At 31.3% G+C, this 23,005-nt stretch overlaps 1 protein-coding gene across 5 annotated transcripts in view; it reads left to right on the top strand.

Annotated features, from left to right (window-relative positions):
- LOC140435202 (uncharacterized) overlaps positions 1-23,005 on the top strand; it is a 35,937-nt gene that overhangs the window by 11,637 nt on the left and 1,295 nt on the right. The window contains exons 1-2 of one of the 5 annotated variants that reach the window (XM_072523988.1): positions 13,414-13,778; positions 17,582-21,812. The exons of 1 other annotated variant lie outside the window; for it this stretch is intronic. In XM_072523988.1, the coding sequence (XP_072380089.1) occupies positions 13,553-13,778; positions 17,582-18,687 (1,332 nt within the window). In that variant the 5' untranslated portion in view covers positions 13,414-13,552 and the 3' untranslated portion in view covers positions 18,688-21,812. Of the gene's footprint in view, positions 1-1,268; positions 2,887-13,413; positions 13,779-17,581; positions 21,813-23,005 lie in introns of those variants that run through there. 3 more of the 5 variants (XM_072523989.1, XM_072523987.1, XM_072523991.1) reach the window with 3 other exon arrangements.

Raw genomic sequence — 23,005 nt, 5'->3', positions numbered from 1 at the left:
GTCGAAATTAATCTGACATGACTGGCTGGACTGGGAGAAGTGAACTTAGGTTCAGTTTAGGCGGTGTTGTGTTTTGATTCTTGCAAGGAAAACAGGCAAAAAGTATTAATATGGCTGCGTTTTACGGAGCTGGATTTACGGATATTTGCTGATTTTGGAGGAATCAATCACGCAAACAATAATCTAATTTATACATCAACTTCTCTGTGACTGTTGATCGACCCGGTGTAACGGAAAAAACCGTGAGAATAGACCCTTGTTAAATTTTGTGTATAATGAGCATGGTTATAGGCAACACAATATACACGTAGATTTACCACTAGGATGAACAGGGGTTAATTGGCCCTTTCATATTTGAGAACTGCCTTACAGGAAAGAAGTACTTGAATTTTTTACAGAATAAATTGCCAGAACTCCTACAGAACGTTCCACTAAACATCAGAATGCAAATGTATTATCAGCACGAAGGCGCTTGGTCGCAGTGGCCCTATTAGTTGGTCCCCAAGGTCTCCTGACCTAACACCGTTAGACTGCTTTCTATGAGGCTGCTTCAAAAATGAGGTTTAAGAGGTTAAAGTCGACACTCGGGATGCACTAATTCGACGTATTAGAAATGTTGCAGCCAAAATTAGAGCAAGCCATGACGCAATCAGTAGAGCAATGTAGAATTATTCTTAGACTAAGCAGATTACACGTCAATGGCGGTATTTTTAGAAATTTATTATAAGAACATTTAACATTAAATCAATGTTAAGTTACAACTTTGTGTTATTATCGCTATAACTCGAAAACAAATGGAAATCGAATAACAACATATGAGTTATCAATTTGCAATCGCCTCATCATCTGTATTTTGGCTACTATTAGGCAGTTTTTCAATTAAATTACATCAACCAATTGTGATGTTAATCTGTTAGTACAGTGAATTATTTAATTTTAAATAAAATTGTATTAACTTCTTTAAATATGTTTTAATGTTTTTAAATTTGGTGTTAATTAGAATTACCCCTTAATTGTAAGATCCGAAGTAGCTTAAAACATATAAAATAACGAAATACTGAGGAATTTACAAAATTTTTATCCGAACTTTGCCGTGCAGTTCGGTATCAGTATCCTAAACTTCAAGATTTTTGAGTCTGTACCACGAACGAGAAATGTTTCAGTCACGACATGTTTAGAGGAAACATTTACATTCAATAAAAATTCGTAATTAATTTGTCGAAGTCGCATTTGTCAAATTAATACTTTTAAACTTTTTTTTATTTTAGATTGTCTGGAGAATAATAAAATAGATGTAATCAAAACAATACAGGATCTTCCATATAATAAAGAGCAACGTTTTAGTCCCCACATCGAACAAAAACTATTGAGTGAAATCAATTACAAGAAATTTTCTCAAAAGAACGAGTTAAAAAAACATATAAATATTCAAACTGAAGAAAGACCATATAAATGCGAACTTTGTTTCAAGACATTTAATAAAAAAAAGGGTTTAAGAGAACATACTAAATGGCATATTGGAGAAAAACCTTTTCGTTGTGAAATTTGTTATAAGTATTTTTCCAAAAATGCTCTTTTAAAAAACCATATGACTTTTCACACTGGAAAAAAACCATATCAATGTGAAATTTGTTTTAAGTCATTTTCTACAAACAGTAATTTGAAACAACATATAAGAACGCATACTGGAGAACAACCTTATCAATGTGAAATTTGTTCTAAGTCGTTTTCATATTTAAATAATTTGAAAGGACATATGATAACGCACGTTATAGAAAAACCGTATCAATGTGAAATTTGTTTAAAGTCGTTTATAAAAAATTGTACTTTGAAAGATCATATGAGAGTCCACACTGGTGAAAAACCATATCAGTGTGAAATTTGTTCGAAGTCGTTTTCCCATTCAAATAATTTGAAACGACATATGATAACGCACGTTAAAGAAAAACCATATCAATGTGAAATTTGTTTAACGTCGTTTGTAAAAAATTGTACTTTGAAAGATCATATGAGTGTCCACACTGGTGAAAAACCATATCAGTGTGAAATTTGTTTAAAGTCGTTTTCCCAAAATCGTTATTTAAAAGTACATGCCAGAAACCACACTGGAGAAAAACTTCATAAGTGTGAAATTTGTTCGAAGTCGTTTTTTCGAAAGGCAGATTTAAAAGCACATACTGGAGAAAAACCTTATCAATGTGAAATTTGTTTGAAGTCGTTTTCCTATTCAGATAATTTAAAAAATCACACGATAACGCACTCTGTAGAAAAACCGTATCAATGTGAAATTTGTTTAAAGTCGTTTTCCCAAAATCGATATTTAAAAGTACATGCCAGAAACCACACTGAAGAAAAACCTTTAAAAATTTTGAAATTTGTTCGAAATCCTTTTCCCATTTCCAATATTCTGGAAGGACATAAATGATAATGCACTTTGTAGAAAAATCGTAAGGGCATAGATGAAATTGCAAATGAACTAATAACGGATGTCCCTAAAGTTTTCGGAAAATTTTAGATTTAAAAGTATTATTGGTAGTGTTGTAAAAACAACATTTTATATTAATTTTTTTTAAATTTTCGTTCTCACAAATATTGAATTGTATCTTATGCGAAAGACTGTACTTTTTGCCTGCAGGGTATTTGTGCCATAAATTCCTTAAAAGGGCCTCCTTTGTGTGTCTCAAGTTAACAGCCGAAGGTATCGGCTGTGTGCTGGACTCGGTACGCTAATCTCTTACTCTCAAAAATGCGGTGAAAAGGTGCATTTAGTTTTCTCTATAGTCGCGCGCCCCTAAAACGCCGGTATAAAAATGAACAATTTATTAAAGCGAACTCTTTCATTAGTAATAGTGCTTTTGTAAATATTCCAGTTATTAAATGTGTAGATACGATTAATTACGCTTTATTTTTCTTTAAGTACAACCCCTATAAAACCAAACACATAAGGTACCATCGCCGTGAAGTCTGCTTGCCCATATCGAACGAGACTCTTTTACAGTCCATGGTCCTAAAATATTTGGTACTGTACCCCCAGGGGAGAGTAATTTAATAAGCTTTCTCCCGAACAATTAGTGGAGATCAGTCAAAGTTCCACCAGGTAGGAAGCAATGGATCAAGTTGCCATTGGAAACCAAAGCTAGTAAACAACTTAAACGATATAAACAATGTCAGTATTGACAAATACGGTTCGTTAAGATGTCGTACAAACTAAATATTCGTCAAAGTATTTATCGTTTAGGTGGACATGTATCAAAGCGCGATATTGTAAGAATTTTTAGTGCTCAAAATGTTTCTGTGTCAACGATTTGACAGACAAAGGGTGCGAAAATTGTATACCATGCCTTAATTTGCCCAAAAGTGGAAGACCAAGAGTTTTAACTCTTGCTCGGGAACAGAGATTAATTCAGAGTATGGAGAACCAATTAGAAAAGTCTTTGGGGAATGTTGGCCGAAGATATGTTTCACGAATGAATGTAAGTAGAACAATTTCTAGAAATAATTTAAAACGATATAAAAGAAAAAAAAAGCTCCCAAGTACACACCAGCCCAGTTAGAAAAAATTTCTAGATGTTGCCGTGCATTGAGACGAATTCATTTTGCTGGTAAAATTTTCATTATTGATGATGAATAGTATTTTACTTTATCCAATTCCGAAATGAAGAGCAACGATGCAACACGCAATGTACAAGATGCACCGAACAAAGTTAGGTTTTAGAGAAAAGTGAAATTTGTCGATAAAATGTTGGTATGGTGTACCATCTCAGAAGCTGGTGTTTCACAGCCGTTTGTTGGGCATGTTCGCAGTGAAGCTCTCAATGCTGACAATTACGTTGACACGTGTCTTACAGAGTTTATTCAATTTATAAATACTCATCATCCTAACGATGAAATCATTATGGCCCGACCTAGCGTCATGCCATTACGCGAGGAGAACGACAGATTGCTCAAAATATAAATTTTGTTCCCAATGTTCCAAAAATGTGCCTCAGGCGAGGCCTATATAAGAGTTTTGGGCTGTTTTAAGAAGGGTGTATAATAATGGCTGGGAAGCCCAAAATGAAGATCAGCTAAGGCGAAGAATTTTGCAACAATTTCGTGAAATCGACTTGGAAACAGTCCAAAGGCTTATTGCACATGCAAGACCAAATTTACGTGCCATCGAAGATCACGAACCTCTTTCGGTTCTATCAAAATACATTATAAACAAAAATTTTTATTAAAAATCCTTTATAAAAGGTATATAATTTAAAAAACTCAATCGGGCTATATCACAAAACGTTTTCGGAATCCATGTTCCATCATCAGTGCACCTAAAAAGTATATAACCACTTAATTAAAAAGAACGTGAAATTTAAATTTTGACCAAGGTTAATACAAAATGTGGTTAATACTTACTAGGTGGGTATACATGTATTGAACCACTAAATATGTGGGTAAAAACCCGTTAAAATTTGGTTTACATTATATTCGCGATTGAAACTGAATGTAGAGGGCAGGTCGATTGCAGTGTCATGGCCGATATAAATGGTATAAACAACTAATGTTTACCATTGCTTTTGCATGTATAGTTTGGTTTAAGACGAGTCATTTTATCATTTGTAAATGAAAATTAGCCTTAATGATATCTTTCAGTATTGTGGTGAAGCAAAGAGTCCATTGGTTGAAGGGGAAGCAGTTTTCAAGTGATGAATTCTTAAATTGAACTTTAATGTTTGGAACTGTCTTGTGTATTGATGAATCCAGAATTCTATTTTGTGTATACCTGGGAACCCAGAGTATAATGTTTTGTGTAATGTTTGTCTTACTACCTAGTATATGCATTATTTTATATTATGCCTTGTTTTTAATATGTTAATTTTTATTTTATACTATTTTTTGACATGTAAGTACTTTATTTTATATTAACATAAATAAATAACTTTTTGAGTTTATTGTAAGATAGTTCATTTGATTACATGAAATCAACCTTAACTTGGAGAGTCACCTGTCAAAAAAGATTTGTCTTTAAAAGATTCCGTAATAAATCATGAGGAAAAAACCTCACGATACTTACACGATGGTAAGTATTTGTATTTCTGTTATTCAAGAAAATAAATTATGTATTCTCAGTATGTTATTGACTTAATGATAGTGGTATTTTCTTTTTATTGATTTCCTCAAGTTTTCCAGTTTAGGAAAGAGAAATAGAGAAATATTTTTTGTCGATCTTGAATTGTTGAATTGCATTGAGGAACAGAACAATATCGATTTGATTTAAAATACTTTAACGTAGTCACAGTATATTGTTTTATAAAGAATATTCTTTGGCAATATACTGTGACATAGTCATAATGCTGAAATTTACTAAAAAAATTTAATAATTCTATTCAAATCAACAGCTGTCTGGTTTGTTTATACCACTTATAGTAGTTTAAATTTATTCCGCCAGAGGTCAGATACTTTGTTTTCAATCGCGAATTGTGATAAATTCTATGATGTTAAAGTTACCAGTGGATTTGGTAACATGGCGACGTATGACTCCAAGTGAAGTTGCTGGTCCTGAGACGATGTGTCTACGAAGACCTGATTGAAATGACAAGCTTGACAAGTTAGGACGGAAGTCCGTACAAAGCAGTCAGTGTAACTTTATGTGTTAGTCCAATTAAGACAGAAGCTGTTACATTATTTTAATTTTAACTTTTTCAATTTTTAAATAGCGTTGGTTTCTGTCTTAATTAGACTAACACATAAAGTTACACTGACTGCTTTGTTCGGACTTGTTAACTTGTTAACCCTTGTTAAATTTTGTGTATAATGAGCAGGGTTATAGGCAACACAATATACACGTAGATTTACTGTGGAACCATAGGGACGTTCAGTAAAAATTTGTTTATCGGTAGTTTCACAGCGATACCACTGGGATGAACAGGGGTTAATTGACCCTTTCATATTTGAGAACTGCCTTACAGGAAAGAAGTACTTGAATTTTTTACAGAATAAATTGCCAGACCTCCTACAGAACGTTCCACTAAACATCAGAATGCAAATGTATTATCAGCACGAAGGCGCTTGGTCGCAGTGGCCCTATTAGTTGGTCCCCAAGGTCTCCAGACCTAACACCGTTAGACTGCTTTCTATGAGGCTGATTCCAAAATGAGGTTTAAGAGGTAAAAGTCGACACTCGGGATGCACTAATTCTGTAATGTAGAATCTTCTTAGACTAAGCAGACTACACGTCAATGGCGGTATTTTTAGAAATTTATTATAAGTATGTTTAACATTAAATCAATGTTAAGTTACAACTTTGTGTTATTATCGCTATAACTCGAAAACAAATGGAAATCGAATAACAACATATGAGTTATCAATTTGCAAACGCCTCATCATCTGTATTTTGGCCCCTATTAGGATGTTTTTCAATTAAATTACATCAACCAATTGTGATGTTAATCTGTTGTGCAGTTCAGTTAATCTGTTAGTAAAGTGAATTATTTAATTTTAAATAAAATTGTATTAACTTCTTTAAATATGTTTTAATGTTTTTAAATTTGGTGTTAATTAGAATTACCTCTTAATTGTAAGATCCGAAGTATCTTAAAACATATAAAATAACGAAATACTGAGGAATTTACAAAAATTTTATCCGAACTTTGCCGGGCAGTTCGGATCAGTATCCTAAACTTCAAGATTTTTGAGTATGTACCGCGAACGAGAAATGTTTCAGTCACGACATGTTTAGAGGAAACATTTACATTCAATAAAAATTCGTAATTAATTTGTCGAAGTCGCATTTGTCAAATTAATACTCTTAAACTTTTTTTTATTTTAGATTGTCTGGAGAATAATAAAATAGATGTAATCAAAACAATACAGGATCTTCCATATAATAAAGAGCAACGTTTTAGTCCCCACATCGAACAAAAACTATTGAGTGAAATCAATTACAAGAAATTTTCTCAAAAGAACGAGTTAAAAAAACATATAAATATTCAAACTGAAGAAAGACCATATAAATGCGAAAATTGTTTCAAGACATTTAATAAAAAAAAGGGTTTAAGAGAACATACTAAAAGGCATATTGGAGAAAAACCTTTTCGTTGTGAAATTTGTTATAAGTATTTTTCCAAAAATGCTCTTTTGAAAAACCATATGACTTTTCACACTGGAAAAAAACCATATCAATGTGAAATTTGTTTTAAGTCATTTTCTACAAACAGTAATTTGAAACAACATATAAGAACGCATACTGGAGAACAACCTTATCAATGTGAAATTTGTTCTAAGTCGTTTTCCCATTTAAATAATTTGAAAGGACATATGATAACGCACGTTATAGAAAAACCGTATCAATGTGAAATTTGTTTAAAGTCGTTTATAAAAAATTGTACTTTGAAAAATCATATTAGAGTCCACACTGGGGAAAAACCATATCAGTGTGAAATTTGTTCGAAGTCATTTTCTAAAAAGTATAGTTTGACAAAACATATGGGAATACATACTAGCAAAAATCCTATTCACTGTGAAATTTGTTCGAAGTCGTTTTCTCATTCAAATAATTTGAAACGACATATGATAACGCACGTTAAAGAAAAAAAACCATATCAATGTGAAATTTGTTTAACGTCGTTTGTAAAAAATTGTACTTTGAAATATCATATGAGAGTCCACACTGGTGAAAAACCATATCAGTGTGAAATTTGTTCGAAGTCATTTTCTCGAAATTATAGTTTGACAAAACATACGACAACACATTACCAGAAAAAAACGTTTCCACTGTGAAAATTGTTTATAAGTATTTTTCCAAAGATGCTTATTTGAAGACACATTTAGAATTGCACGCTGTAGAAAACCCAATAATATGAAGTTTGTTCCAAGAAAGAACTTAAAAGCAGTTTTTCATATCACACTGAATATGAATGAATCTCTTTCGATCACCGAAGTCAAGCAATGTCGGTTACGGTAAAACTCGGATGGGTGACCGCTTGGGAATACCGCATGATGTTGCCATGTGAAACCTTCCTTCTACGAAACGGCTGGACCGATATTTATAAAATTTTACATGTGTGTGTAGTCTCTAGGTCTGAGAATAGGTTGTTAACTATTTTTCATACCCCTATGGAGTAAGGATGGTTCACCCCAAATATAATTTTTTTATTTTTATGTTTTTATGATGTGGCATTAAAAAATACATACCCTTAATTTTTACCCCTCTATTACTAACCTCTTTTTTAGTAGCCATACTAGCGTACTACTTAGTTGCCATACTCCTCCGAAATGGCTGGACCGATTTTTATGACATTTTACATTTTATTCGGTGGATCTGAGAGTAGGTCGTGATCTATCTCTGAGGGTTAAGAGTGGTTCCCTCCCCTATTTAGGTTAACCCCTATTTTTAATTACCATATTAGTTTCAAAGAGTTAATTGCCATACTTCTTCGAAACGGCTTGACCAAAAAAATTGTAAGGTGTTTTGATCAAAAAACAATTCCTGATCTTGTTAGTACGCTTGAATTGCTTTTTAGCACATACACCAAAGATTGATTTTTTACAATTTGAAAATTCGAAATTGTTAAGTATAATTTCGGATTTTTAATTTAAAAATATAAATAAGTAAGTCTCAAATAATGCCTCTCTAGAGCTCAACAAAGGAAGATGAGAAAAAAGACAAAAATTGCTGCTGTCACATGGACCATAGCAAATCCCAAAAAAAAAACAAATCAGCAACACCCGAGGATAAAAAGAGACTTCGGGAGAATACCATCATCCCCCTCCTAACAGAGTTGCTAAGAAACCAAGGGGCTCTAACGAGCAGACTAGGTCATAAAGCACCGTGACAAAAGTATTCAGAATGGTTGTATCACACAGACACCATCCTGATACTCAACTAGATCGGGCTCAAGCAAATTTGATCATTAACAAACTTGAGCAAGCACTTGATGAGGCTCCTATCGGAGGTCAAAATGAACTTCTGCAGTTCCATAAAACATCGTTTGACGAAGGGACCCTGTGGGTGAACTTTGTTAACGAGTATACAAAAAAATGGACGACTGAAGTAGTGAAGACTATTGAGGGCTTGTGGCAGGGAGAAAACTTATATATAATTGATCCTAAGAATATGCCCAACCCCTCATGGTCCTCACCTGCGTCTCTGAGAAAGAGCTTGATGAAAAAACCGTCAGGACTGGTTGTGATCTCTGTTCCACAGATTGAACGACAGTAAAGATAAAGGTTATAAACGGAGGAGTTATGAAGGAGATAGTTCTCAAATGAGCATACCTCTCATATGTGTTAAGTTTGAGCCCGTGATACAAATACTAAATTGTACTTTGATTACTTTATTATCAAATATATATTACAGAGATGAGAAAGAGCTTGCTTACATTGATTTCACAATATGATGATCTCGAACAACAACAAGGGAGTTGGAACAGCTAGTGAGAGATTGCATGAAAAATTAACTGTAATTAATCATTGTCTATGATACGAATGCATACCATCTGACCTGGGGCAGTACAAACACCAGAATGTTAAAAAATGACATGCCTTAGATGAGGTGTTTTGTTCAGGCCATCGAGACAATGAGTATATCTATCAAGGAAATTTATCGTAATCCTCGTAAAACAAATTGGGAAGCATATCAAGCAGATCTTGGATATTGTTTAAGTAAGATTAAAGCGAGAATAAGACATACATTTAACGTAGACATGGCCGCCGTACAATTTCATTGTCATGTCAAGTTTCATTGAATAATTTTTTGAACAGGAAATGTTCAATGAAAACTGAAAACAGGTTCAATGAAATAATTTAGAAAATAGTCTAAAAAGTTGAATAGTAAAATGAAACCCATACAGAACTGCTCGATCTTTCATATACGTCAACATGGTATAATAATCAGAAAAATAAAATCATCATTATATTGGAAATTTTAGAATTAAATTGATTAAATAACCAAAAACATTTGTTATTATTAATAATATAAATTTTATGAAATAAGTCTTTAAGTATAATATTTCACAAAATAATAATTTTAATTAAATAGATTAGACAATTGTACGCAACTGATACAGGAATACTTCAAATTTTATTGACAGTTCAGCGTGTGGCAAAAGTGTATAAAGTGTTGCCGCTTTTTTAGAGTAAGAATTTTGTTTATGTTTTGATTTCTTGCGCAATTTGATAATAATGTAATATATATTAATAAATTGTAATTATAAATACATATTAAATTTAGATTAATAGCTTTAAAATCTAATTATTGTTGTGTATTATGATTGTGCTATGCCAAAATAAATAAATAGTCTGTAGAAAGCTGATAAGCTTTCATATAAGATAGATTATTTTGACCAAGAAATAATGACGGGACGTTTTTACTATTAAAGCCCTAAAACCAGGCAAATTTAAAATTTAGAATATATAATTTTGTATTAAAATGTTTTCTAATGGATTTTAGTGTGTTGCAGTAGTCTTAAAACTAAGTGTATTTAAAATCCACAAGGAAACAAAGTTCCTGTATTTGGCTGTATACCATATATTAAAAATTTTTAAATAAAATCCTTTATAAAGAGGTATATAAAAAACCCAGTTATGCTATGTTGAATTGACAAAACGTTTTCGGAATAAATATTCCATCATCAGTGTCCTAAAATAGTATTTAACCACTTAATTAAAAGTTTGACTAAGGTTAATGTAAAAATGTGGTTAATACTTACTAGTTAATACATGGATGTAGCCACTAAATATGTGGGTAAAAACCCTTTAAAAATTATTAAATAAAATTTGGTTTACATTATGTCTTTACATTTACCAATCCAACGGTAACTTTAACATCTTAACTGTAAATTAGACATAATGTAAACCAAATTTTATTTAATAATTTTTAAAGGGTTTTTACCATCGAGTTAGAATCTATGGAGAAGCTATGAGCATATTAACGTGTGTATTAAAAACGGCGTAGGTAGGCGTGGCTAACTGTGAAACCAATATGGCGGTGGGATCATGGCCGGACTCAATAATATTAAAACTACTATAAAAATATGACTAGTTATTCAGAAGATTTAATCATAATCTACAAAGTGCAATACATTTTTAATAAACTGTGATTTATTTATCCCGCGGTAAACACAAAAAACACGATATATTATACATAAAGATAAATTAATACAGTCAAATACTATTAATTTATTCTCTGAAGTACGGGCCATTCCTTTGTTTACATATTTGTATACTAACCTGTAGAACGTTATTCCTGAAGATTTTTTATTAATATTGCTTCTGCCACTGCAACTACGTTGAAAACAAGAAACCATTATTATGCACTATCACAATATATTATTACAGTTTCTATAAAAGTATTATAAAACTAAAAATATTCGAAAAATAACAAACGTAAATAAACATATACGATCTGTCAAAAGTGGCAAAACAATATGGCCGAAGTGAGGTCGTTTTTAGTCACGTGATGCCCTCTCCATAGATTCTAACTCGATGGTTTTTACCCACATATTTAGTGGCTACATCCATGTATTAACTAGTAAGTATTAACCACATTTTTACATTAACCTTAGTCAAAACTTAAATTATTTCATGTTCTTTTTAATTAAGTGGTTAAATACTATTTTAGGACACTGATGATGGAATATTTATTCCGAAAACGTTTTGTCAATTCAACATAGCCCAACTGGGTTTTTTATATACCTTTTTATAAAGGATTTTATTCAAAATTTTTTAAGTGTATTTACTGTTAATATAATAGTTTGACAAATAGTTGACATTTTAAAAATTCCTCACTTACTGACTATTCTGATGTTTTGGCAACGCTGTGGGGTTCTGAGGTCGTAAATCTTGAATGACGTGCAAGCATTGTTATATGAAAATGGTATAGCTAAACGAGCTATTTTAAATATTTAGTGTATTCTTTTGTTTAACCTAATTTTTTTATTTTTATTTTACTTTACTTTATTCTGTAGTTGTTAAAGTTTTTAAACTATTAATTTTTACCTTGTATATATGTATATGTATTTTTTACATTTTTGGTTATTTATATATTATTTTTCACGTTTTTGTTTAATTATATATATGTATTTTTCACATTTTTGGTTATTTATATATGTATTTTTCACGTTTTTGGTTGTTTTAAATTTTCATTTCATATAATATAAATCTTGCCCCTAATTTTATATGTGAGAGTATGAAATAATTGAGTATATGGCAACACTGACGTATATTAAGCTTAACGTCAAATAATATATTATCTATAGGTCACGATACACAGACTACCGGTATGTTCTTGCGCATGAAAGGCGAACGCGTGACGTCATATGGGAACCTTAATTTTCATTCGGCAATGCAATGCAATACATTCAAGCGGTAATATTGTTCGAATTTTAAAATTATGTACCTATCATCGCTTTTTAAATAAGAAATTATATTTTATATTGTTTTTACTGCCATTTTCCAATATGCCAATATTCCAATATTTTATTTAAACATGAATTTCCATTGAAAAATAAAGATTTTATCTTTTGTCCAATATATAATACTTTCTCTTACTTTTGTATTAACTTTTTATTTATTTAATTACTTTAATTAATTATTTAATTAATTATCTAAGTGTCGAAATCATACTTAAAAAATATTCTCAGGGTGCCATTTTATTATACAAAAAAAAAAATAAATCAGCTTAGGTTATATTTATCTTTTCTCGTGGCTTCCAGTATCTCTTAGTTGTTCCTTATCGGGATAAAATAGGAAAAGGAAATAAATAGAAATAACATAAATAAACAAATACAAATATTTTTATTATCAAAGAAAATAATATGAAAGCATAACTACATATATATTCTCTTTAAATATATGTTTATAAATAAATAACACCTTTATATTAAAGTTTATAAATTCAACAGAAGTTTTGTTAGAATGACCTAATTTTGTAGATACAATTTTTAGATTTTTCCGTTTATTTTATTATATTATTTTAACTGTAATAACCATTTTTCAAATTAATTTTTATCTTCTCTCCAACAAGCATTTATCCACTCTTTTAATAAATCTTCATTTGCAGGAAATCTGTAGTATTTCACATCCTACCTTTTGTATTTTTGTTTGAATTTTTACAAGTAGCCACAGCACAGCCCGGCATTATAGTCTCGATTTTAATAAACTAATAACTAACTTAAGGTAAAAATACAAAGTATTAGATAAGTACTAATAAAAAACAATTTGTAACTAAAATATTCCAGATTTAATCACTTTCAACGCCACTAAGTACGAATTATTGTATGGAAACTCCAAACAACAAACAAGGAGCAAATGGAGCAAATAAATTTTAGGTTCCCGCGTGACGTAGCTGCGCGGCCGAACCAAATTTAGCGACGACAATCGGCCAAATCGGCATACCGATACCGTTTAGTCTGTATATCGTGTCTATAGGTTATATTCATTGTACGAAAATTTAATTTAACTTTTATTTAACCACAAATCCCCCATTTGAACTGTCCTTCTATATGCGTTTATTTATATTCTTCGCTTTTACCTTAAATTCATTAATCAAGTATAATACTCATATATCAATACAATGGAATTAAAACAAGAACAAAACAAGTTTTCGGAGGAAAACTGTAAGATCGAAATAGAAAATATTGACTTCTCACATGTTAAAGACAAAATAAAGCTGGACTCATGGGTGACAAATTCATTTAATACGGATACAACCAATAATTTAGACCAGTTAAACATGGAAGTTGATGTTAAAGACATCAAATTAGAGGAGTATAAATCTGGACCCCTGCAATTTGAAAGAGGTATGCTTTTTTGTATATATCTCTTAGAATTAGGGTCTCAGTTATAAGTGACCAATTAATAACAATTATAATTAAGCTGTATAATATAATACACAAAGATATGTGTACATAACACCTTCACACATAATGTGTGGAGGTGTTTAAGACACTGTAGTAGCAAAGTAGTAGTGTACTAAATTTTCTAATATCAATTATTACAAAAAGAAATTATCTTTGTCTGGATTTGTGCTCTTTTGTGTTTTGTTCTATTTAGTCTATCCTGAAAGTTTTCTACCATTATTTGGATGTGATTCTGGTGATTGATAATTAGAATTTCTTTCTAGTCAAATTAACCCTCCTATAGGAGGGTTAATACCCTCTTTCCCACTTACCTTACCATTTTTGTGTTTTTTCTTGTATAGTTGTTGCAGTTGGTGTTATAATTATTCTTTTTTTTTCAGTATTTGTTTCTCAACTGCCTATACTATTTTTCTACTTGTCTCTTCCTTATCATTGAAATATTAAATATTGTTTTATACAATGCACCTGTGCTACTGATTGCCTATTTTTTTCTACTGTTTGTAAGTGTATAATTGTTGTCTTAATAACATATTTATTTTAACTTATCTTTGTTGTTGTGTTAACTTTTATGTTTATGCCTTATTCTATTCTCATTTTGTTTTCTACTTTTTTGAGATTCTTATAATTCTGTTCAGTTGTTTCAGGAGATCATTCTTTCATTTTCCTCCTTGTTTTTTTTATAAATCTTGTCATGTATAATCAGAGTGTTATATTTGAAAATTGCTTTTTATGCTTTTTCTAGTTTCTTTTAGCTGTGAAAACAGCTAAAAGCTGTAGCTGCTTTTCTTTCTTCCATGATTTCTTTTGTGTATTCTTTAGCAATCCATATCTTTGAGTGCTGTAGTTTATTATTTACTTTGAGTATATCAAATTTCTGATTTCTTGACAATATTTTTAATACTTATTATTTATTTATTTTAATTTCTGGGTTAATTTTTGTTTGTTAGTTGCATTATTTTTGCTTCTGTCTAATTATTTTCTATGTTGTTTTCATTACACTTTATGACAAGGTTTTTACCTTTATTGCTATCTATAATTGAACTATTCCTAGGTTTTCTTCTCACCTCTTTTCTTTTAATTTTGTATTTTCTTTTACTTTTACTATTCTTAAAAAATTTACTTTTATCTAACATTGAACTTATTACTTTTAGCACTTTATGGCAATTTAAGGAATTCAGATGAATCTGTATTTCTGTTTTGTTGAGCTTTGCTGTCTCACTGCAGTTGAGATATTTGTTTTTATTTACCTACTTACTTTTTCTACTGTTTGTTATATTATCACTATAAATTATTTTGCTGTACAATTCTCTCAATATTTGAGATTTACACTAGCCCAAAATAGTGAAGAGACGTAATGGATGTGCAATGGCAAAATTCAAAAAAAAGGGGAAAGTTTCATATAATTTACCTGTAAGTTTTGTGCAGTGTTTTAACATTGTGATATACTTAAATATGGAAATATAAATATGGGAAATCGACTTAACAAAAATAACTTTACAAACCCTCATTTTAAAGGATTTTTTATCTTTTTTCAGTAAAATTGTCACTTTTCCATATAATTTACTGGTCTTCATCTTTAGTATGTAAAATCAAGTAGCGATCTTACATTGTTTATATATTGTTTATAAGTAAAAAGTGTCGTTCAATAATTTGCATATTTTTTTATTATACCTATATTGTTATCAGTATCACCAAATTGATCAAAAGCAGTTGTTAATTACCTGTCTGCAACAAATGGTCAAGACATAGCTAATTTATTTATGAACTTCTTCCAAACTGTGTATTCACCAAATAACAACAACCTTTACATACCTATCCATCCATTAAATAGCAACTTTAGTACAAATATTTGACCTAAGATTACCATGACCGATATTTTTAATGGCATAAATGAGCTGCCCAATAGAAGCTTAAGTACTGTATACAAATATACAATCTGCAATCTCTAAGCTCTTCGACAGTCTTATAGCAAAGCAACCTTCTTGGTTATGTAAAGGCATATATCTCAATTACAACATGGTTTTCATAGCAAAAAATCCACTGCAACAAACTTGGTTTGCTATCAATCTGATATATTATCTCATATGGAAGACCGTAAACAGGTAGATGCAATATACACAGATTTTTCCAAAGCATTTGATCGTGTAGATCACCAAATACTTTTGGGCAAATGAATTAATGTAGGCTTTCATGTAAGGTTTGCTGAATGGATTAAAAACTCTACATCTGGGAGAAGTCAAAGAGTCAAGATAGGTTGTCATCTATCTGACAGTATCACAGTAAAATCTGGAGTTTCTCAAGGACACCACACTTCTTCACTTCTTTTTAATATCTTCGTTAACGACATCACTTTCTGTTTCCTAAATAGCAAATGTCTAATGTTGGCAGATGACTTGAAATTTTGGAAAGTTATAGATAGCTTAAAAGATCAAGCTTTGCTACAAGATGACTTAGACTGACTACAAAATTGGTACAATCAAAACAAATTCCACTTAATGTAAAAAAATGTTGTTTGTAAGTTTTTCTCGTAAAGGCAATAGAATTGGAACAAGCTATACTATTAATAATCAGTCACTGAATTATTTTTCTTCTATTTGGGATTTGGGTGTTATTTTTTATTAGAAGCTTACTTTCTGTGACCACATAAACTCTATTTCAATAAAGGCATCTAAACTTCTTGGTTTCGTTACTAGGAATTGCAAGTATTTCTCCATTGATTCAACAAGGTTAGTGTATTTTTGCTTAGTTAGAACTATTTTATAATACTTTTCAGTTCTTTGGTCACCCTATTTTCAGAACAATATTGATACCATAGAAAGAATCCAACATAAATTTTTGAGATATTGTGCTTACCACATCCACACTACTATTGAAAATCATGATTATTCCCGTATTGAACAACAATTATCTTTACCCTGACTCAAGAACTGTCGTGATATGTCAGGAGTTATATTTATATATAAGATCATCCATGGATTTATTGATTGTCCAAACCTGTTAAGCCAGATTAAATTTAATGTTCCCCATCAAGCTGTACATTATCACAATGTTTTCAATATTCCTTTCCACAGAACAACCTATGGTATTCACAACCCATTGGATAGATACATGGGGCTATTAAATGTTCTCGTTTTTGATATTTTCAATATAACTTTGACTCAGTTAAAAAGATCTCTTGCTTTGTGATCTGATATTGGAATTGTTGAATTTTGTTCTTGTTATATTTTGTTTGTTTTTTAGTATATGCGATTTTTAGTCCAATTTTTTAATCTTTTTAATACTGATTTTAATTTAGAAGTAATTTCAAATTTTGAATCCTAACTGTGATATTGTATATTGTAATTTAAACTGTTAATGAGGTTATCCTGTGTATTACATTAATAAATAAATTGAAAGTTAAAAGTCCATAGCAAACAATAATGAGAGATCACAAATTGTATTTTCATTGTAAATAAAATAATGATACCACAAACTGAGAGCTTGGCAACAATGTTCTGAATTTACATCCTGTTATCTGCGCACTTCGAGATACTTTACTGTCTTTGACTAGTGTTTTTCAGGGGCAATACCAGATGTGTATTAGTCAACAGATATAATATATCTATTCCTTCTTTTCAAATATTTTCCTCTATAGTAATGTTATTTCTTGGAATGGAATTATATCAATATTAAACTTTTCTAAAGTGCTAATAAGTGTTTAAAAACGTATAGATATAACAGGTTTTAGTTTATTGTTATTTTAGGTCTCCTGAATAGAATGGAAGTAATCGAAACATTTCCTGAACTTCCATGCAATAAAGTGCAGCAGAGTCAACCTACCGAAGAGAAATCATTATGCAAATTGTGTTACAAGCAATTTTCTTGCAAGCGCGATTTAAAAAAGCATATTAAAATACACATTAAAAAACCATACCGATGTGAAATTTGTTTTCAATCATTTTCTCGAAAATGTGGTTTAAAAGATCATACGAGAACGCATACTGGAGAAAAACTTTTTCAGTGTGAAATTTGTTTTAAATCGTTTTCATCTTCAAAGGGTTTGAAAGAACATTTGAAACTACATACTGGAGAAAAAACTTGTCGATGTGAAATATGCTTTAAGACATTTTTCAAGGCTGGTGACTTGAAAAGACATGCAAGAAGCCACACTGGAGAAAAACCTTTCCAATGTGATGTTTGTTTTAATTCGTATTCCCGTGCAAGTGGTCTGAAAGAACATATGAGAATGCACACCGGAGAAAAACCCTATAAGTGTGAAATATGCTTTAAGTCGTTTTTTAAAACAGGTGATTTGAAAACACACATCAGAATACACACTGGAGAAAAACCTTATCAGTGTGATATTTGTTTGAAATTTCTTTCTGATACAAGTACTTTGAAACGACATATGAACATGCACACAGGAGAGAAACCTTATCAATGTCAAATTTGTTCAAAGTCGTTTTCCGATGCAGGCAATTTGAAAAAACATATGAGAATGCATACTGGAGAAAAGCCTTACCAATGCGAAATATGTTTAAGGTTGTTTTCCCATGCGAGTATTTTAAAAACACATACGAGAATGCACACTGGAGAAAAACCATATAAATGTGAAATTTGCTCCAAATCATTTTCTCAATCTGGTGCTGTGACATCTCATATGAGAATACACACTGGAGAAAAACCATACCAATGTGAAATTTGTGATCTCTCTTGTGCTACTAATGAACATTTGAAAAAACATATGAGAATACACACTGGAGAAAAACCTTATCAATGTGAAATTTGTTTTAAGCAATTTTCTGATAGAAGTAATTTGAGACAACATAATATGAGAAAGCACATTGGAGAAATATCATCGACTTCTTAAGATTCTGTCTCCATTAGAAAGTTGGTTACAATATTACCCGTTGAGCACATACGTCTCTTGAATACGTTAAAATTAATGTCATATAAACGAATTTTCAAAGTCGTTTCTTTTATCTTGATTACAAAACCGTTTGATCAATATCATACGTGAAACGCAAGATTATACACGTAAAAAATTACTTTTTGGTGAAGTCCGTAAATCTGCTCTTCCAGTTACGATGTAAATAGGTAACAACTGGTTGCATTTTTAGATGTTATAGATGTCAAATAAAAGAAAAACATCTAGAAAAAGGGTTGTTAGAGAGCGGTTATTGCATCCAAGGCATCTCAAACGATCCATACGCCAAAAAATAGTCAACCGAAATTATATCAACAACATTTTTTACCTTTTTGTAATGAAGCAATCGAATTCTATCTTTATTAACAATGACGATACAAGAAAATTAAAAAGATAACCGTTATTCGCTCCAAAAATTTACCAGTAGGAAAAAGAAAAACATTTTGATAACTATTGTTTATATTATAAGTAAATTCGACGATTTCCTTTATTTGCAAAAATGTTAATAACACAATCGTAGAAAGAGGGTTTTGTTATTAATCTGTTTAAAAAGCGTTTCTCAATGGAAATTAAAGAAAGTGACGACATTTGATGTTGAAATTGGGTATTTCTTAGGCATGTTTTCAATACATGAAACTAGATATACACTACAGTACTAAAATTGTAGTAAGTGACTCGTATTTTCGGGTTTGAGGGGAATGGAAATTGACGAGTCGTAGGCGTGCGGTAAAACTAATCCTTGTTAAATATATGTTGACGTCCCATACTTCCGAACCGTAAAGTGTAATACTTTGGACTATACTACCGTAAATGTGTTTTTTGGTTTCTCGTCGAATTGTTTTTTGCCAGAGAAGAGAGTTTAAGGCACGGGTCGCTACTCTGCCCTTGTTTATTCTTTCCCTGATTTCATCTGCGCTATTTGCCTTCTTGTTGAAAATGATCCCCAAATATTTGCAGGATTGCACGCCTTTGATTTTGTCGTCTTCCAAGACTAGGTCACATATTTCATCTGTTCCCACTGAGAGATATTCACATTTTGTCATATTCATGTTTAGACCTGCCACCTCATATTCTTACAGTTTTCTTACCATATAGCTAAGATCGTAGCTGTTTTCGGCAATTACTACCTGGTCATCCGCAAAGAAAAGTGTATATAGCTTGTTTTCTTCCACCGTTATTCCCATGTTTCTACATTTTTTTACCCATTTCACTAAGGATCTGTTCAAATAGATTTTAAATAAGGTGGGTGACAGACAGCAGCCTTGTCTTAGTCCCTTTGTTGTTTGAAAAGGAGAGGTGATTACTGGGCAACAAAACGTTATTTACAAGCTACCTGCCGCGCGCCTGCGTCTGCGCACGCGCATGGCGAACAGTTCTAGAGTTGGGACAGTTATTTTTTGTTAATTTAAACCATCATGTATCTCTAGGATGTTTCTTAAATTTTTTACGTCACTTTTGAAATTTGACTTTTGGCCGGCTAATTATTTAAAATCAACGTATGTGCGCCGATGACACTATGTTACTAGCAACCAGCCTAAATTATCTACAAGCCTTACTAGACCGAATGAGAATGAGAAGTGTGAGCGTAACATACGGACTAGACCTTAATATTAAGAAAACTAAATTCATGGTTGTCAGCCGTGCAAATTTGGATCCCGGGGCACTAATGGCAGATAGCGAAGAGATCCAGAGTCGACAGATTCACTTACCTCGGAACTACTCTCAAGTCACAATGGGACTTCGCTCAAGAGATTAGATCCAGAATTGAAATGGCACGGTTTACATTTATCAACTTGAGATCCTTGCTGTGTTGCAGTGATCTCAGTTTTGGGAACCAAGATGCGGATAGTGAGGTGCTACATTCTTCCAGTGTTACTATATGGAGATGAAGCCTGGACACTGACGCAAGCCACTGAAAAGCAGATTGAAGCCTTTTAGATGTGGATCTACAGGAGAATACTACAAAATATCGTATGTGGACCATGTAACCAACGTTGAGGTCCTACAGCGCATGTCAAAATAAAGAGGTGCTTAGTTTAGTGAAACAACGTAAGCTTGAGTACCTCAGCCACGTGATGCGGAATGAAGAAAAATATCGAATTCTTTAACTCGTTATGCAGGGCAAAGTATTTAGCAGGAGAGGACCGGGACGCCGTCGTATGTCGTGGTTGAAAAACCTCCGACAATGGTTTGAGATGACCTCCGCGTAGCTGTTTCGCAGAGCAGTCAACAAAACCATGATAGCCTTGATGATCGCCAACATCTGGACCGGATAAGGCACTGAAGAAGAAGATACGGTTCACTATTACTACTGTCTGTCATATTTATTATTTGTCACCAAATTGAAGTAAACTAAATTACTCACAATTCACAAAAAATAAACGTAAAAGCTCCTACTACAATTATATATAATAATATAACAAATATAATATAATAATACTACAAACAATTCTGTTCTCTGCTTTATGATAACCCTGTCAGTGCGCTTATGAAACCGACTTACAGATAACAGTCAATAAAATAGCTACCCGAACAATGGCATTGTTGTCGGTTACATCGTCTTAATTTGCGACTACATTGTTGAGTTCTCAGAGATTATCTACTGTTAGAGAAAGATATAAACTACAACATTGCAGATAACATCAAGTTAAGTCATACACGCTGACAACGTTAGATTTTCCCTAGAACCCAAATCTTTGCCAAAACATTTGAACAGTTTAAAATTAGACCAGTCAAATATTATTAAGTCTTTCATATAAAATGAGATCTCTTCTATCTGAATATATTCTTTGTACCGTCAGAAGAAGGTTTTTGTCAATTTTTAAGAGATTAAACAGATTCTGCAATAATCCACTAATTTGTTTCTTAAATAATAATTCAATTTTCTCCTTTTGTCGGAACAAAAATATTTTTTTCTTTAAGGTAAACGTCTAATTTTACTGGCCTGTAAAAAATCATTAAAACATGAGTCACTTGCTACAATTCTGGTACTTGTCTATAGTGGTTAAAATAATGTATTTTTTATAAATTGAAGGTTGTGTTCTGTTTTAATAAATAATTTTAAATTCGTTGTTTTTTTTTTAATCAAATAAATACCTTTTAATCAAATAATACCCCTAAAATATTTTCAGTAAATAATAAGAGATAATAAATATAAATACATAATAATAAATAAAGAATAAGAGAAAAGTAACATTTAGAATATTTATTTTAATTTGATAAAACAAATTACTTTTTCTTGTACGTTCCATCTAAAACTGTTTTTTGTAGTTATTATAAAGGCTTGTGTTATTGTGTAAAATTATAATCATTAAATTAAATATTAGAAAATCGATATAAAAATGACATTTTTTGACAATACACAATGGCACAAGCCTTTATAACAACAAATTACTTGGTTAAATGAACAATTCAAAAATTAACTAATTGAATTTTTATAATTTATGCAAAAAACATAAATTTTCGTTGATTATAATTGGAGATATTGCGACTTTTATAAATTTAAATTTATGAATTCAGTTTTTGAAATAGTAAAATCGCTTCGCTTTTAAACCCTTTATCTTTGGCGCATCATCGACGGCTCATTTTTAAAGGAATCGATTTTAATTTTTTGTCTCAACTTGAGTTCTTAATGCTTTAAATGATTCTTTTTAAATTGCTTATTGTTTATAAATAAAGTCCCGGTGGATGTTTGAAAAAAAGGGGCATTTCGTCAATGTATTTTCATAATTTTATGTTTATGACATTCTGTGATTGTTGGATGGCCCAAAATTGACGAAATGCTCTAGGAAGCGAAAGTACTTGGGCAAGATTTAATTCATAAAACTGTGCTCGTTGTCTGCCTTTCATTTGATCAAAGTTAATGTACCTTATTTAAAGAAAAGATTAAAATAAAAAAAAATTACATATTTTTTTCGTTTTCCAATAAATGTGTTTGATTCTATCCTTTTCTTCAACATACTTTGTTAATTGTAAGTTAAAACTTCATAGGAAACAATATTGAGACATCATAAATTGTATTCTCATTGTAAATAAAATAATGATAACACAAACTGAGAGCTTGGCGACAATGTTCTGAATTTGTTGATGTGTATCTTCGTCTCGTACATCCTGTTATCTGTACACTTCGAGGCTCTTTATTATCTTAGGCTAGTGTTTTTCAGGGACAATACCAGATGTGTACTTACTCAATAAGTATATACCAATATATCTATTCCTTTTTTCCGCAGTAATTGAATTTCTGGGAGTGCAATTATATGAA

The sequence above is a fragment of the Diabrotica undecimpunctata genome, chromosome 2 (assembly GCF_040954645.1).
Source record: "Diabrotica undecimpunctata isolate CICGRU chromosome 2, icDiaUnde3, whole genome shotgun sequence".
NCBI classification, from domain to species: Eukaryota; Metazoa; Arthropoda; class Insecta; order Coleoptera; family Chrysomelidae; genus Diabrotica; species Diabrotica undecimpunctata.
Note: the sequence above shows the minus strand (reverse complement) of the source record. Positions and strands in the feature narration are given on the sequence as shown.